Here is an 18,463-nt window from a genome sequence, read left to right on the forward strand (position 1 = left end):
TGAATAAGCACAGCAGCAAAACCAAAAAATATTAGAAGGAAACAAACAAGACACCTGGCAGGGATAGAGTCAGGATTCAAAACACAATCTAGCAAGCTTCAAGAACAGAGGCTCTCCGCTCCTCCATGCTGCCTCTAATATTAGTCAATGGTACTTGGGCTTAAAACTCTTTCAAGGGGTCTTGACATTCAGAGCCTGAGTCAAGTTCTAACAATTTGGTACAAGCTTGGTTCTCTGTTCACAGAATTTCAGGCATCCATCAAAGTGGGTCTTCTTCTCGAGCTGATACTTCAAATTCCGTAAGTGGGAGAAAAGGCTGGGCAGCTAAAGTCCTTTCCACTCCTTAGCATTCTTCAATCACTCAAATTGTTGTTGTTGTTGAAACGTTTCATCACTAAGTTGTGTCCGACTCTTTTGTGTCCATATGGACTGTAGCCCACCAGGCTCCTCCATCCATGGGATTCTCCAGGCAAGAATACTGGAGTGGGTTGTCATTTCCTTCTCCAGGGGATCCTCCAGACCCAGGGATCGAACCCTTGTCTCCTGCATTGGCACGCAGAGTCTTTACCAGTGAGCCACTTGGGAAACCCAAGCACTCAAATAGTGTGTGAGAAACTAGATATGAGGTTTTTTGTGTCCCCCCGCTCCCCGAAAAGGTGAAATTATCATTTAGGAAGGAACTGTTTAAAACCACATTTTGAAAACCTCAAAAACAACACAGAATTTACCTCCTTAAAAGAGCAGGGCAGAATTCACAAGTGGGTAATAATTTGGTTCTCTCCACTTTCTGCCTTCATCTATTTATAAGGTGGTTGTGATGAGCATTAAATGAGTTCTGTCATATACAGCCCTGAAAATCATGCCTGACACGTAGAAAGCACGCAACAATAAGCTATTTGTAGTACTTTCTGATGTTTGCTGAATTAAGATAATTGTGAGAAAAAAAATAGGAGGAAAAGATGGTGCTTGAAGTCTTATATCGAAAAACATTTTTCTTTTAATAGTACCAGTATAATAATATTCCTAGTTTCATGGTCATGTTTTTACCAGTTCATCTCTTTGAAGTTCTTTTAGGGTGAAGATTTCCTTCCCTTTTTCATTGAACAATCTCCGAGCTGCAGAAGGTAAATTTAAAATTTCAGTGCACCTGTAATATAGACACAAAAATTGACCTTGCATGTGGAAAGTTTCCAGCAGAGAAGAGAGTAAATCAAAGAAATCAAGCTGGGTCATTAACTACAACTAGCTCTACAGGACTGTGGGACAGTTGAGAGCTCAGTCCTGGAATCCATCAGATGCCTTTTGAATCTCATTCCCCCTCTTCAGGTGTAGGACTTGGGCAAATTATTTAAACTCTCTAAGCCTAAATTACTTACCTGTCAAGGTTGTTGTGAAAATTAAGGGTTGATTATGAAATGTCCTTATTAGCATGGTGCCAAGCACGATCGACAAGCAATAAAAAATATATATATCATTATTGACTTTTCACTCCTTACCACACCCCTGTGAAATGAAAGCCGTTCAGTCATGTCTGACTCTTAGCCCATAGAATTCTCCAGGATAGAATACTGGAGTGGGTAGCTGTACCCTTCTCCAAGGGATGTTCCCAATCCACGAATCGAACCCAGGTCTCACGCATTGCAGCACAGTCTTCCCACATTGCAGGCAGATTCTTTACCATCTGAGTCTCCAGAAAAGCCCCAACATGCCCCTATACTTTCCTATTTGTGGGTCTTTTCTCTTGTTCTTGTTTCCATATAAAACACCTTCCTCAGCTTTTGCTGTTGAAGTTCTGCTCTTTTTCCAAAGTTACATCCATCACCCAGTAGGCCCTCATCTCTCTCCACAAGAAGTGATTCCTAATAGCCCTTTAAGTCCCTTTAAAATAGGAATTTTTTGCCAGGTTAAACATTCAATAGTGATATTTTTCCCCCCTCAAACAAGCACTGAGCCAGCCTTGTTGATACCGAGATGAATGATACCGCTGCCCTGTTTCCTGGGAGGCTTCCTCTCTAGTCAGGGGGACAGACTGGTCAGTAACTGAAGTGTAATATGAACTAGTGGAGTTGTCAGAGGCACCTGGCCAGGGTGCTGTGAGAACACAGAGGAAAAACAACAGATTCCTCCAGGGAAGCCTCAGCTAGGGAAGTGACATTTAGCGGTGGACTTTGATGAATAAGGACTTCCCTGGTGGCTCAGATGGCAAAGCGTCTGCCTACAATGTGGGAGACCTGGGTTCAATCTTTGGGTTGGGAAGATCTCCTGGAGAAGGAAATGGCAATCCACTCCAGCATTCTTGCCTGGAAAATTTCATGGATGGAGAAGCTTGGTATGCTACATTCCATAGGGTTGCAAAGAGTTGGACACGACTGAGTGATTTCACTTTCACTTTCACTTTGACTTTGATGAATAAACAGGAGTTCACCAAGTATAGGATTAGGAGAAGTTTTACATGGCTGGAGCTGGGTTTGCGGACAGGAGGTGGAGCCAGATAAAGCTGGTAAAGAAGATAGGAAACAATCGGAAAGCACTTAGGATGCCAGACTAATGAACGTGGCCTCTATCCTGTAAGTATCAGGAAGTCATTGGGGGTATTACGGCAGAGGAATGGTGCAGTCAGATCTGCTTTTTAGAAAGAGAACTGTCAGAAAAGTGGAAGGTGTGCTGGAGGTGGAGAGGTGGAGTTCATATAGTCATTTACGGTAGAGGTAAGGAGGTAGAATTGCGGGGAAGAGAAAGAAGAGCTAAACAGAATGATGGGGCATGCCCGAAGAATGCTGTTTTCTATTAAAATGCACTGTCTATAGTAAATGAGCTGGAAGAGACTTTGTGCTCATCAAGAAAACCCAGTTGTATGAAAAATATTTCTCAATTTTATTTCCTTAGATGGCATAAAGAAATTTAACCCAGTAATTAGGCTCGCATTTTTCTGAGAGGTCTTAGAAGAAAATAAGCCAGTGGGAATTCAGTCTCTGCTTCTCCTGTCACAGCCCTGGAGTCTGATGGATTGGTGAGGACTGGGCTAGGTTTCTCATCCATGGGAGTTGTTGGGGTGGAGGGATGGGTGGGGGGTGGGGGGCTGTAAGAAGATTGAGCCCCAGTTGAAAGATTTGCTTAATTTTCTCTGGATACTGCCCAAAGATTCTGCTACCTCCCCTAGATTCAAGCGTGACCTAAGGAGAGTTACCATCATCATAACCTGCTCCCACTCACATTTTCCTGGGAGAATTTTGGACTACAGCAGTATCTAGTTTAGGACAACTGGGAGAAGAGAGTGAATAGGAAGTTGGCAGATTTTTCTTCCTTCCATTCTTGGAAACCCTATTTTAATAGTGCTGAATTTAATTGGTCTGAGTAGCTGTGTTTGGGGTCGCACAGAGTCGGACACGACTGAAGCAACTTAGCAGCAGCAGCAGCAGCAGCAGCTGTGTTAGAGATTAGCTGCTTCCTCTGTGTTGAATTCCTCTAGCTAGTTCACGTGCCAGCCAGCATCAATGGAGAGAAAAGAAAGGAACTGACTCTTCAGTGCCTAAGAAGGAATGTGGACTTTGGAGTCAGTTTGACTGGGTTCAAACTCCTGCCTTCTCTTGAATAGGCTCTGTAACCTTGGAGAAGTTACTTAACGTCTCTGAGCCTAATTTTCCCCATCTAAGGTAGACAGAGCAGTACTTCTCTCATAGGGATATCGTACAGATTAAATGTATGAATCCCTGTAAAGCATCTGACGCATAAAAGTCAGCAACATGTTGTTAAAATGAACCATGCACTGCAAGCACTTCATATCAGTTCTCTTGCTTAATTCTCACACCCTTTCTGAGAAGCCCATTTTATGGATGATGAAACTGAGCCTGGAGCTTAATCAAGTTCCTCACCCAAGGTCACAAAATTAGTGAGTTCAGAAGGTGAAATTCAAACCTGAAATTCTCTGGGTCTTTTTACTGCAGCATATGGCCTCCTGAGAGGGCATCATCATAGAATAACAGGGAGAAACTGAGACTGAGATGCTCAATGAGGGGTTTGGGATTTCTCTGTTGCATGAAAGCAAAGGTCCTAGAAATGAAATCCTCTGACTCTGACACCAGAAGTTAGGACTGATAACCATGTGGCTTTGATTTACAGAGAATCTAGAAAAGCAGAGTTTTATCTCCGACTTCACTCTCTCAGGACTGGTTTTTCCAATAGTCCATGTTGCCTGCAAATTGAGATAGCAACAGAATGGTATATACCTATTATTTTTAAATGGGGATTATTATGCTTATTATAGATTAGATTTTCCTTAGGCTTTGCAGATGGAAGAGTCACCAGCAACAAAGATTCCCAAAACTGTCTAGAGTGAATTATTAAATTACTGAAGGATGGCATAATTTTCCTTAAATTCTGTACAACTGTCATCTCATATTGAAGAAGACATATTTTGCAAAAAGTTTATATCAAGTATTCTGCCATTGAACAGTTATCAAAGTCTATGGGAATAATTCTTATTTGGGTAAGAAGATACTGATCAAAAGAAAATTACAATGTACTTCACAAACATGATATAGATTCAGTTCAGTTCAGTTGCTCAGTCGTGTCCAACTCTTTGCGATCCCATGAATCGCAGCACGCCAGGCCTCCCTGTCCATCACCAACTCCTGGAGTTCACTCAGACTCAATGTCCATCGAGTCAGTGATGCCATCCAGGCATCTCATCCTCTGTCGTCCCCTTTTCCTCCTGCCCCCAATCCCTCCCAGCATCAGAGTCTTTTCCAATGAGTCAACTCTTCGTATGAAGTGGCCAAAGTACTGGAGTTTCAGCTTTAGCATCATTCCTTCCAAAGAACACCCAGGACTGATCTCCTTCAGAATTGACTGGTTGGGTCTCCTTGCAGTCCAAGGGACTCTCAGGAGTCTTCTCCAACACCACAGTTCAAAAACATCAATTCTTTAGCGCTCAACTTTCTTCACAGTTCAACTCTCACATCCATACATGACCACTGGAAAAACCATAGCCTTGACTAGATGGACCTTTGTTGGCAAAGTAACGTCTCTGCTTTTCAGTATGCTATCTAGGTTGGTCATAACTTTTTTTCCAAGGAGTAAGCGTCTTTTAATTTCTTGGCTGAGTCACTATCTGCAGTGATTTTGGAGCCCCAAAAATTAAAGTCTGTGACACTTAAGTGATTTAAATAGACAACTAGTCTGTCCTCGGTACAAATAAATTCAAACCAAAGTGCTATAAAATTGTGAAATATATTTTTAATGGGAAAAATTAACATTTATAGAGTTGGTAGTTCAGAAACTAGGAGAAAATCACAAGACCTAGAAATCTGGGGGAAAAATATTATCATGTATTCACATAGCTTATAAACCTCACAGAAAAAACTCCAGAATCATTATATTAACAATTGTTTTCCTATGTAGGTACATATGTATTTTGTGTTATAATCATCCAGGCACTTGAATGGAGTATACCTTTGCGTTTAGGCTATTATTTACCTCTCCAAAAGCTGGTGAAATCCAGTCTGGTTTGTTTCTGCTTCAGAATATTTAGTGACAAATTTTTTCACATTCCCTTTCTTTTCAGGGTCAACATATCTGGAAAAAACAATCCAAGATTAGACTGATATGTCAGTATACATTGCCATTTATCATTCAGCTTGTTATAGTATGTGAATAAATCATAAAGTTTTAATTTATCATGATTTACCCTAAAAGGAGATCAGCCCTGGGATTTCTTTGGAAGGAATGATACTATTGGCCACCTCATGTGAAGAGTTGACTCATTAGAAAAGACTCTGATGCTGAGAGGGATTGGGGGCAGGAGGATAAGGGGACGACAGAGGATGAGATGGCTGGATGGCATCACTGACTCAATGGACGTGAGTCTGAGTGAACTCCAGGAGTTGGTGATGGACAGGGAGGCCTGGTGTGCTGTGATCCATGGGGTCACAAAGAGTCAGACACAACTGAGTGACTGAACTGAACTGAACTGAACTGAAAAACCAACAGTTAAGAAGCAACAGTTAGAACCAGACATGGAACTTGGAAAAACAAACTGGTTCCAAATTGGGAAAGGAGTACATTGAGGCTGTATACTGTCACCCTGCTTATTTAACTTATATGCAGAGTACATCATGAGAAATGCTGGGCTGGAGGAAGCATAAGCTGGAATCAAGATTGCCAGGAGAAATATCAATAATCTCAGATATGCAGGTGACACCACCCTTATGGCAAAAAGTGAAGGGGAACTAAGGAGCCTCTTGATGAAAGTGAAAGAGGAGAGTGAACAAGCTGGCTAAAAACTCAACATTCAAAAAACTGAGATCATGGCATCCAGTCCCATCACTTCATGGCAGATAGAAGGGGAAACGATGGAAACAGTGATAGACTTTATTTTCTTGGGCTCCAAAATCACTGCGAATGGTAACTGCAGCTATGAAGCTAAAAGACACTTTCTCCTTGGTTGAAAAGCTATGACCAACCTAGACAGCATATTATAAAGCAGAGACATTACTTTTCTGGCAAAGGTCTGTCTAGTCAAAGCTATGTCTTTCCAGTAGTCAGGTATGGATGTGACAGGTGAACCATAAAGAAAGCTGAGCTCTGAAGAACTGATACTTTTGAACTGCGGTGTTAGAGAAAACTCTTGAGAGTCCCATGGACAGCAAGGAGACCAAACCAGTCAATCCTAAAGGAAATAAATCCTGAATATTCATTGGAAGGACTGATGCTGAAGCTGAAGCTCCAATACTTTGTCCATCTGATGCGAAGAACTGATTCTTTAGAAAAGACCCTGATGCTGGGAAAGACTGAAGGCAGGAAGAGAAGGAGACGACAGAGGATGAGATGGTTGGATGGCATCACTGACTCGATGGACATGAGTTTGAGCAGGCTCCAGGAGTTGGTGATGGACAGGGAGGCCTCATGTGCTGCGGGCCATGGGGCTGCAGAGTCAAACACAACTGAGCAACTGAACTGAACTAACCCTAAAAAATATGCCTTTCTTTAAAAATAGGGTTTCAAATACTATCACAATTAAATATTAAACTTCACAGTTATACTATGAATAATTTATATAAGAAAATAAATTTTCAATATCTGAATCCTTTTCCAATAATGTTGAACACTCAAGATGTGAATTTATCAACAGTGAAGAAAATGCAGAAATTACATTAATTTTGCCTTTGATGTTTTAGTCATACACTGTTCATATTCATATGTTACTCAGATACTGTTTCAGTATCAATCCAAACCTAAAATGTTTTTAATTAAAAATTAATTTAATGATGATCATAGAAAAAGAATTGGAATACACATTGTTCAAATTTTTAGGTAAGACAGTGTTCTGTAGTATTAGAATCTTTATATTATATTAAATGAAAGATACAGTGTTTAGATATAGCTATTCATTCAGTCATTGATTTGAAATGTAATCAAATATAAAATGTTATGTTAGTCACTCAGTCGTGTCCAACTCTTTGCTACCACGTGGACAGTAGCCAACCAGGCTTTTCTGTCAGTTGAATTCTCCATGCAAGAATACTGGAGTGGGTTGCCATTCCCTTCTCCACGGTATCTTCCTGACCCAGGGATCGAACCCAAGTCTCCTGCATTTCAGGAGATTGTTTACTGTCTGAGCCACCAAGAAAGCCCAATCAAGTATAGTCAATCATTAATTTATTTACTCATTCAACAAGCACTAAATTTGTGAGCCCTGAATCATATGGTGAATAAAATAGCTTAATGATCGATTAACTGAGACACACAGTTCCATGACCAGAGCAGACAGCACATATATGGACGAACAATACACACCCCCTGTTCTCTCTCTCATGGATGGAGACATAAGCAGATAATCACAGCACAGATAATGCCAGAAGCAACCCTGGTGAAAAGCCCATAGTAGTCAGAGCAATGGAGTTCAGAGAAGCTACAGGTAACTCAGGAGTGGGGATGGGATGTCAAGTTTAGAGTCAACAACTAGAAATGAAGTCCAAGCTCATTCTCAATATACTTTTATTAATAAGGCAAATGAGAGGTGTTAGAAGTTGAGAGGATTTAGGAATGAGAATTGGGGGTAATGGTGATAAAGAGCTATACAAATACATGCAAACAGGTCATAAAGGGTCTTAAAAGCTATATTAAGGAGTTTGAGAGAATCTTAACTTACTAATAAGTAATTTCTCTATACACTGAAATTTTATAATATGTAAAGTTTATAACTTATGCTGAGCCTTTCCTTTAACAATTTACTAAAGTATTTATGTTTAAAAATTATAAAATTTTCCTTGTTTAAGGTTCTGAGAGATGAAGTTTACCTGAGACATAAGAAATCACGATTCTTAATTTATATGAACTTGACACTGTTATCAAGAACTAATGGAGAAGATTTTGTTAGTAAGATCATGACAACTCAGTATCTTCATGATCTTCCTTTGTAGATGGAGGAACCAACAACAAACGCTCCCTCAAAGCTGTCTAACATGAAGTAGTAAATAACTAAAGAATAGCATGCTACCAGAGCAGAATTGAGGCTTCCCTGGCGGCTCAGCTGGTAAAGAATCTGCCTGCAATGCAGGAGACCTGGGTTTGATCCCTGGGTTGGGAAGATACCCTGGAAAAAGGAACAGCTACCCACTTCAGTATTCTGGCCTGAAGAATTCCATCCACTGCACAGTCCATGTGGTGGCAAAGAGTCAGACACGACCGAGCGACTTTCATTTCACTTCAGAGAAGAATTCAATTAAAATGCATCTATGTTTCATCATTCTAACCTGATTTTGCTAGTGAAGACAGTAGACAGCCCAACTCTCTTATAAATAAGTTTCAGGTTAATGCAAGTAATGTATGCTTATGTATCATATCATTTATTTCTTTTAGAAGAGACATATTGCATGGATATATTAAAAGTAGCACAGCAGGGCTTCCACCTTGCACAACTCTGGGATACTATTCACAGAGAATACGTAAACAGTGTCCTCTGGAGCTGGGCAACACAGTCACCCTGTAATGTTACCCAAAACACTCCTTATTAAATCTTCTGTTACCAGTGCCTATATATAGCTTGGAGAGAAGTTAAAGGAATGCTATTGATGATCCTGAAGAGAATTTTCTGAATCAGTGAAGAAAAATGAAATGATATTCAGTAGAGTTTTAATGTCAAGTGTATGCCAGCATATTTTAATCATTTAGGAATAATGAATTCATGTAGTGGAGAAAGAAATGGCAACCCATTCCAGTAATTCATGTAGAGAACAAAGTGAATATTCATTAACCAGGACACACTCTTTCATGAACACAGCAGAGAGTTTCACATACTCTTTACTAGAATAGCTGTTCAAAGTAATAAATCTCTAAAATTATGTCTGTATCACCAGATTGAACCATGTATTTAAAAATATAAATTGGTCAGATCAAATCTGTATATAACTTTGAGACACAGTTAAAGATAGGAAAGGACAGAAATTGTTAGTTTTTATGTTAAAAAATGTCATATATACTTGAAGAGCATTACCCTCACATTTTACATTTTAGTAGAATGAACTAATTATGAAATGAATGCGTCAAAGATTTCAATTTCAGGGTTGACTTTACTTTAGTCAAGATTAATTTTTTACTTTATCATCTATACAGGCAGTTCAGTGGACAGCCAATCTGAATGTTACTCATTGTTCAGCGATGTATGAAGTATCTTTAATCAATGTGAAGAAAGTAATATTAAACTATTATCAGCAGCCTCAAATATTCTAAACATATCAAAAGAAAGGTCAAGAGGTAATATCACTGCTAATAATATTAGAAACAATGTATTTAACTCATTCTTTACATCAGAGTTTGCACTGATACGTGATTCCTTTTGTCATAAAACATTATGAAAATAGAGCAGGTGACTTTTCTCTAATTTTGGAGAAACACTGGCTGTTTCGGAAGATTTTATTCCAACCTTGTAACATAAGTTAAAGTGGAAACTGATGCTTTTCTAGAATGGCACACTTTTAAAATGCTATTCCAAGGCGAGAATATAGATTATGTAAAGCTATGCTTGTTCATTAAATATTCCAAAGGTGTAAATCTAAAGAATTGTCTGTAATAATAACTTAAATAAATAATGTAAACAATAACTAAATACAAACTTAAATAAGAAATTATAAAATTATATTTAAGAAGCAATTTATGAGCTCAGTTATTTCAAAATACATTAATGAATGCAAATAATAATGCTACTTCAAAATAGATATTGATCAGAAAACTTTTTCCATCAGAGCTATTTATTTGCAACTTGTTATATTCTCCCACGGCCAGCCTGAATCACTAGTGCTCAAGTTCAGTTCCTGATATAGGAGCTAAGTGAATCTAGCCATCGGGCAACTAAGCCTGTGCGCCACAACCACTGAGCCTGCACTCTAGAGCTGGAAAGCTGCAGCTGCTGAAGGCCACGTGCCTAGAGCCTGTGCTCTGCCAGCAGAGGAGCCACCGCAGTGAGCAGCCTGAGCGCCACAAGGAAGCGCAGCCTCTGCCCTCCACAGCCAGAGAAAGCCCACCGGCAGCAGCAAAGACCCAACACAGCCAAAACGAAATTAAATAAATCAAAGAAATGAAAGGAATCTTAGTATCTATTTTTACCTCTGCTGACTTGAAAAAAAAAAGCACAACCTGAGAGTTGTGAGCTAAGTTTTATTTAGGGCAAAATGAGGATGATAGCCCAGGAGACCCCATCTCGGATATCTGAGAAACTGCTCCAAAGAGGTAGGGGGACAGGTCAGTCTACATGGGATTCTGGTGAAGGAAGAATACCTGTAACCGAGCACATATTTTTTTTGCAAAAGTTTATTGCTAGTCATGAGGAACAGATGTCATTATGAATGATTTTACTGTTTTTCTAGATACGAGATGAAAAAGAATTATGCTCATAAAATCATCTCCTGAAAATAGCTATCCGAAGACCTGTTCTGCCAGTTTTACCCAGAGCACAGAGTGTCTCATTTCTGCTCTCCACCCTGAACTCCTTTCACAGAGTGCCGAAAGTCAGGAACTGCAGCCACTCATGATTTAATCCTTGTAGAGGTAGATGAGGATTAAAGAGGTAGATGACGGAGAAGGCAATGGCACCCCACTCCAGTACTCTTGCCTGGAAAATCCCATCGACGGAGGAGCCTGGTGGGCTACAGTCCATGGGGTCGCTAAGAGTCGGACATGACTGAGCGACTTCACTTTCACTTTTCACTTTCATGCACTGGAGAAGGAAATGGCAACCCACTCCAGTGTTCTTGCCTGGAGAATCCCAGGGACAGGGGAGCCTGGTGGGCTGCCGTCTATGGGGTCGCACAGAGTCGGACAAGACTGAAGTGACTCAGCAGCAGCAACAGCAGCAGCAGCAGAGGTAGTCGACAAGTGCCAATTGATAGCTGACACTTTCAGATATCAATACAGAAGCCTTTTAATAGAACAAACATAGAATTTTCCCAGGGGGTGGGGGGAAACTCCTGTAATCAAGAAGACTAAAATCTGTAGAAATGAGAAAGTATGCTTGATGAGAAATATTAACAAGCTGTTCTTACTGCATTTTCCGCCCAGGTGAGATGTCTGGACTGATTATAATATGGGCTCTGGCTTTGTTCTTGTCTCCATTCCGCAAAACTCTGAGTCTCACAGGAACATACTGCTCCGGTGCCTTATGGATGGGTTTCTTCATGGGAGGACTGTTTGGAAGAAGCAGTCCTTCTATTGGCCAATCAAACTCCTTCAGAAACAATGACAAGAAAATTGATAATAAGTGAATAGGAAGAGTCATTTCTGTATATATTTTAAAAATAAGCCCACTTGCTTATATCTTTAATCTTTTACTCATTCATCAAACATTCATCATCATGTATTGGGCACCTAAGATGTTCTAGATGATTCTAATTAATGTTTCATTTTAATGAGGAGGAAAGGTGTTAATTTTTTAAATTCATGAACAACTTGTGTTGTGTTACTACACGAAAGATTTTTTCCCTTTCAGAGAAACATCATTCTGGAAATACAGAGCTGAATTAAGTTGGAATTGTTCTTTTTTTTTCTTCTGTATAAAATATCTCTAGTCAACATGAAAAAAGAAAGAATGTATGAAAAGTGATTTCACAACCCAAATAATATCTTAAACTAAATCTCTTTGGCAAAGAAGAATATATTTGGAAGTGAAAGTGTGAGTTGTTCAGTCCTGTCTGACTCTTGGACTGTAGCCAGCCAGATTCCTCTGTCTGTGGGATTCTCCAGGCAAGAATATTGGAGTGGGTTGCCATTCCCTTCTCCAGGGAATCTTCCTGACCCAGAGATCAAACCCAAGTGTCCTGCATTGCAGGCAGACTCTTTATCATCTGAGCCACCAGGGATATTTGAATAATGCATGAATAAATAAATAAATGTATGAATGAATGAATGAATGCAAAGTAACCAAATTCTACAATTGAAACATCTGAATTTGTTTAAACCTTATCATCTCATTCATCTCACTCTGTTTTACAGAATATTCCCCAAATATATTTATTTGGCAAGGAAATACATTTGATTCTTTTCTTTTTGACACACAGCCCCACACATCTTAAACTGTAAGCTCCATGAAAGTAGGTATCATGTCTGTCTCTTTTCTTGCTCTGTCTTCATTGCCTAAATGTGTAATAAACAGTGGTTAGATAAGTAATAAAGCCAGTAGATTAAATCTGGAATAAAATTAACATATATGCTTACAGTGATCAAAGTGTTCTGAACCCCACAAGATGAATGTCACATTTCCTAATTACAGTCTATTTATATGTAGTCTTTCCAAGAAAAAATTAATTCTGCTTAATTACAAATGAATAAAATCATCTTTTTGCTTAAAAAGTCAATTATGTTGAAATGGGACTGGAGAAAATATGGTTCCCTCATATTAGATAAATTCAAACTTGAAGTCAAGTAGAGTGAATTTTGTTTGACTGAGAACTATGTCTGTTCCCTGCTTGTTAAATATTTTTTTCTCTTCTGCAAACATTTCAAGAAATAAGAGGACCCTTAGGCTGAGTCATTTTGAAGTACATGGTCAATTTGTATCATTTTATATAATTTAGTTGCCTTAGTCCTTTCTGTTCGGTTTACAAGCCAAGGTCAGGGTTTTGTTGGACTATAGTGACTTTGTCCACCCAAAATCTACTGTTCCTGTTTAAATGCCTGGAGAGCTGTGAGGTAATCCATTTTCATTCCCAAGATCATTTAGTTGTCAAATTCTAGACTATTGATGGACTATGGTAAAGAAGTAAGGAACCCTCCTGCCCATGTAGGAGATGTAAGAGACTCAGGTTCGATCCTGCATCAGGAAGATCACCTGGAGGACATGGCAACCCACTCCACTATTCTTGCCTGGAGAATGCCATGGACAGAAGAGCCTGGGAGGCTACAGTCCATCTATAGCGTCAGAGTCAGACAAGACTGAAGCAACTTAACACACACAGTAAAAATGTTATTGTTTTAAAAGGTATGTGTTAAAAGGAACATGGTTAACTGAGGTTTCCTAATATAACTACCATTCACCATTTAAGTCAGTTAATTAATTAACTGAATTACTCTACCTGTATACTATGTTGAAAAAAAACAGTAAGCACAGTATCTGTGAAGTCTACCATAATTACCTTTTTCTCTCTTTCTAAGAAAGTACACTTCCTTATGAGGCATCCCTGTCACCCTTAGGTGGGAGGGAATCTTGATATTCCAATTAGAAGTGTCCCCTGTTTCCACCAAGTTGGAAAAGCCTTTTTTTTTTTTGCCTGATTTTTAGCACTGTACTGTTTGATACATATTTAATCAAATTAAATGTTCAAACTTCTTATCAAAACTATTATTTCTTTTCAAGGATATGCCCTTCCTTTCCCTTTCTTCAGTGTGATCTCTGGGTGTGGATAAAAGTTCAAAAAACCGTGTACCATTGGGAAAAGGGGTTCATGGTCTATAGAGGAGAATTTAGTCACTCAGTCACGTCCGACTTTTTGTGATCCCCATGGACTGTAGCCTGCCAGGCACCTCTGTCCATGGAATTTTCCAGGCAAGGATATTGGAGTGAGCTGCCATTTCCTACTTCAGGGGATCTTCCCAACCCAGGAATCGAACCCAGATATCCTAAACTGCAAGCAGATGCTTTACCGTCTGAGCTACTAGGGAAGCCCTTCATGGTCTATATGTGATACTTGTCCTTGATTTTTAAAGATTTGTATCTCTTCTCATTGGCCACTGGGGCAACCTGCTGACACTTGTCCACCTCCAGTTGAGAAGTAAGTTATCCTTTCTGCTTCTCTTGGTTTTAGCCTCTGCCCTTTCTGGACCTCTGAAGAAAAGCCTACAATTAGCATAACTCACATTTTTTCCTTGGCCTATGTTGGGCTTGTTTGTCTCTGTGCTATCCCTCCACCCTTGGCTCCATGATAGTTCTCACGATGCTGTACTCTGAATCTTAGACACGTAATTCATCTAACCCCTGGCTCAGGCTACCCAAACCACAGCCCCTGGTATTTTTAAGAACTCCTCCTTTATCTCCAAAACAAAACAAAAACAACAACAAAAACCCCTCAGCTTTCTAGACTGTTGCTTCTGTGTGCTGTGTGTTCAGTCTTGTCCAGCTTTTTGTGACCTGCTTTTTGTGACCCATGGATAGTGGCCCACCGGGCTCCTCTATGCATGTGGTTTTCCCAGCAAGAATACTGGGATGAGTTGACATTTCCTCTTCCAGGGGATCTTCCTGACCCAGGGGTCGAACCTGTGTCCCTTGAACCTCCTGCACTGGCAGGCGTATTCTTTACCACTGAGCCATCAGAGAAGCCCAGATGTTGCTTCACCACAATCTAAATAAAAGGGCATATTTGGGCCCCTAAGCAATGACTTCTTGGTTTCAGCCTACATCTGTCCTTCCCTTAAAGCTCTGAGACTCATTGTTTCAATCACTGAGGAAGCATAGGGAATTGTGATTTAAAGGCAAAGAAAAAACTAGATTGAGACCAGAAAATGTGACAAAACAACTAAAAAGGTAAGAATACATTAAAAAAAAAATCTTTTAGAACATATCACTGACCTAGCAATAAAGCAAGGCATACTAAAGACCCAGAGAGATAGAGTACCAAAACTGAATTTTACTGTGAGGGAGTTTTTCAAACCCAGCAAATTTCTGCTTCCATGGCCTTGAGAGAAAGGGTTCAGGAAACAAATTTCAGGGCCCAGCCCTGGGAAGTCTAACAGGAGCACTCCTCTCATAAAACAAGAATCATAAAAGGATAAATTTCATTGAAGAGACAAACCAGAGAGAATGACTCTCAGGTGGTTGCAAGTAAAACACACCATCTCAAACATTTTCTCTGGGTGGAAGAAAAAAATCATTGAGAATTCACAACATGGGCTGACCCACACTTGAACTTTTAGCACATCAGATAAAGACGTAGAGAAAATTAATAATTTGAAAGAAAAATAAACTTGCTTCATAAAAGAAAATATAAAAATAAATTTTAAAATAAACTAAGATAAGTAAAAACTGTTTGACACCAGTGACTAAAAGAAGGGCATATATTAGGCAAAAGGAAAGTAATCTCAGTTGGAAGGACTGAGATGTAACATTGGAGAAAAATGAAACAGAGGAAAGGTACAAAATAATCTAAATATATGTCATTACAATAAATAGAAAATACTAAAGCCCTTAGTTTAGAGATAAAGATTGTCAAAATTGTTTTTTAAACTTAAATGTATGCTGATTACTGGAGAGCCATCCTAAAATAGAAGAATGTACAAATATGAAACGTAAAAGGTTAAAAAGAAGGTATACAATGCAAATAGCAACAACAACAACAGTAAAAGATATTTCTACTAGTGTTGGATAATTGAAACATTTACTAGAGCTAGAGACAGTCTACATGTCAGGAGTTTTAATTCAGCAGGATGATAAAATATTTCTGAACATTTGTGTGTCTAGAAGCAAATTTCAAAATATATAAAACAAAACTTGAGAGACCACAAGAAGAAATAAATTCCATATCCATCCCATAGTTGATGACTTAAGTACTTTTTTCTAATTAATTGATGGAATGACAGAATTAATTGATCACTTGCATCTAGCAACTATAAATCAAAAACTACATGGATGTTTTCACACACATTGATCACATACTGGACCTTAAAATAAGTCTCAACCACAATGGCCTTAATCTAAACAGTACCTCATTAAGTTGACCGCTGGGAAGGACTGGCCACATGTAGGTAAGTTTATTCCAGAGAGGATTTTCAACTCTGGAATGTTTCCATTGCCCTGGCTTACTGGTCCCTTCATGTTTTATGGCCCATCTGAAACAAAAGACAAAGAATTTAGCAAGATTAAATATCACTATAAAATAATCATTGAGCACTTCTTACTGGGTGGCAAAAACTCAGTGTGAATTTTAAAAAGTCTGGTAATTTACTGTGTACAAGAGACATATGCTCAGTCACTCGGTCACGTCCAAATCTTTGCAGCGCCATGGACTGTAGCCCACCAGACTCCTCTGTCCGTGGAATTTTCCAGGCAAGAATACTGGAGCAAGTTACCATGTCCTCCTCCAGGGGACCTTTCCAACCCAGGGATTGAACCAACATCTCCCATATCTCCTGCACTGGCAGGCAGGTTCTTTACCACTAGCACCACTTGGGAAGCCTCAACAAGACACGTAAATAAAAGTAATTTTTAATGAAAGAATGCATTTATAAAAATCAGGAAAAATTGGCAATGTTATAATCAACAGTGAAATTTGAGCCAAAAGGGAAAGTAGAATAATAGTCAATTTATAATAACAATGACATAAATAACATACTAACAGAAAAAATTCAAACAAAACTTTTTAGACATTCAAAGAGAAACCAACATAGATGTAATCAGTGTGGGAGACGTCATTACATCACCAACAGATTATGGACGACTAGGTAAACTGTTTTAAATAACAAATAAGGATAAAATATCTGACTGCTAAAACCAGTGAATATAACCATGACCACTTACTTATAGACATTTTAGTCTGTTAACAGGAAATGTGTCTTTCTCGATAATTCTTGCAACATTTGTAATATTTCCACACACTAGTAAAGCAAACTTCCATAATGTTTTGAAATGAAAACTGAACAAGCTATACTTTGTGGCAAATGACAGAATAAATTGGATATAAACGAAAGTTTAAATTTTACAGTTTCAACCACAAGATAATTTTAAAAACACATTCTCTGTCCCAAGATACTATTAATATTATCCCAGACAGGCAGAGGAGAAAATAACACAATCAATATCTATTTAGAAGCAACGACATAATAATCACAAAGACTTGAAGAACACATTTAGAATCATAGTCAAAGATAAATTTATAATGTTAAATGCTTATGTATTAAGGGCTAAATAGAGAAGAGAAATTAAAAAAGCATTCATTCAATAATTCATTTTAGATGTATCCAATGGAAAAGAGATGAAAGAAAGTAGCAAAGATTCAAATATAAATAAATATTCAGTTCAGTTCAGTTCAGTCGCTAAGTCGTGTCCGACTTTTTGCTATCCCATGAATCACAGCACGCCAGGCCTCCCTGTCCATCACCAACTCCCAGAGTTCACTCAGACTCGCGTCCATCGAGTCAGTGATGCATCCAGCCATCTCATCCTGGGTCGTCCCCTTCTTCTCCTGCCCCCAATCTCTCCCAGCATCAGTCTTTTCCAATGAGTCAACTCTTTGCATGAGGTGTCCAAAGTACTGGAGCTTCAGCGTTAGCATCATTCCTTCCAAAGTATGTATATGTTAATAAATGCAAAACTTATGAAATAATTTTTTAAAACCCTCAAAGATCTGAAATAGAAAATATGCTCTTACTCATAACTTCACAGGGCATGGAACATATCATTTTCATGCTATAGAAACATTCTAAACCATAAAGATGTGGAAAACTAGCTATCTCATTCCATGAATGGGAGATAGGCTTCATAATAAAGTCAGTCACTGGTAATTTAAGAACTAAATCAACAATCTTACTTCAAATCAAAGATGTGAGATTCCTAATTCAATATTAGCTAGTAAAATTTAACACTATGGCAAGAGAATAATCACTATAGTTAAGTAATTGCCTAGAAATGAAATGATGGACATTTACTAATATGGTAAGTTACTGATTACTGAAGGACAATAAGGAGCAGCCCATTACACATTATTTTCTAGCACACGTGAAGGTCATCTGAGCCTAAACATTTTCTGAGCTCAGCCAGCCTCCTCAGAAGCATCTGCGGTGTCCAAACCTGTGTTCAAGGAACTGGCTTTCCTGTTGAAGCTTGCTGAGAGTTTTGGGGACCTGGATACTGAGGGGTGGTGGTGGCACGAAAGACTTCCTCTTTCCCACCTAAGAACCTGATCTCCAATTACAGTAGAGCTGTGTGCTCCAATCTAAGACCAACACTTCTGTTTGTGTCTACATCCTCATCTTCTCTCATCTAGGA

General features: G+C 38.9%; 1 protein-coding gene across 1 annotated transcript in view; it reads right to left on the bottom strand.

Annotated features, from left to right (window-relative positions):
- Positions 1-18,463, bottom strand: part of DCDC1 (doublecortin domain containing 1) — a 429,528-nt gene that overhangs the window by 62,802 nt on the left and 348,263 nt on the right. The window contains exons 19-21 of the mRNA XM_068988045.1: positions 16,185-16,308; positions 11,538-11,719; positions 1,048-1,147 (exon numbers count right to left, since the gene is read on the bottom strand). Of these exons, the coding sequence (XP_068844146.1) occupies positions 1,048-1,147; positions 11,538-11,719; positions 16,185-16,308 (406 nt within the window). The remainder of the gene's footprint in view (positions 1-1,047; positions 1,148-11,537; positions 11,720-16,184; positions 16,309-18,463) is intronic.

The sequence above is a fragment of the Capricornis sumatraensis genome, chromosome 16, assembly GCF_032405125.1.
Source record: "Capricornis sumatraensis isolate serow.1 chromosome 16, serow.2, whole genome shotgun sequence".
Taxonomy (NCBI): domain Eukaryota; kingdom Metazoa; phylum Chordata; class Mammalia; order Artiodactyla; family Bovidae; genus Capricornis; species Capricornis sumatraensis.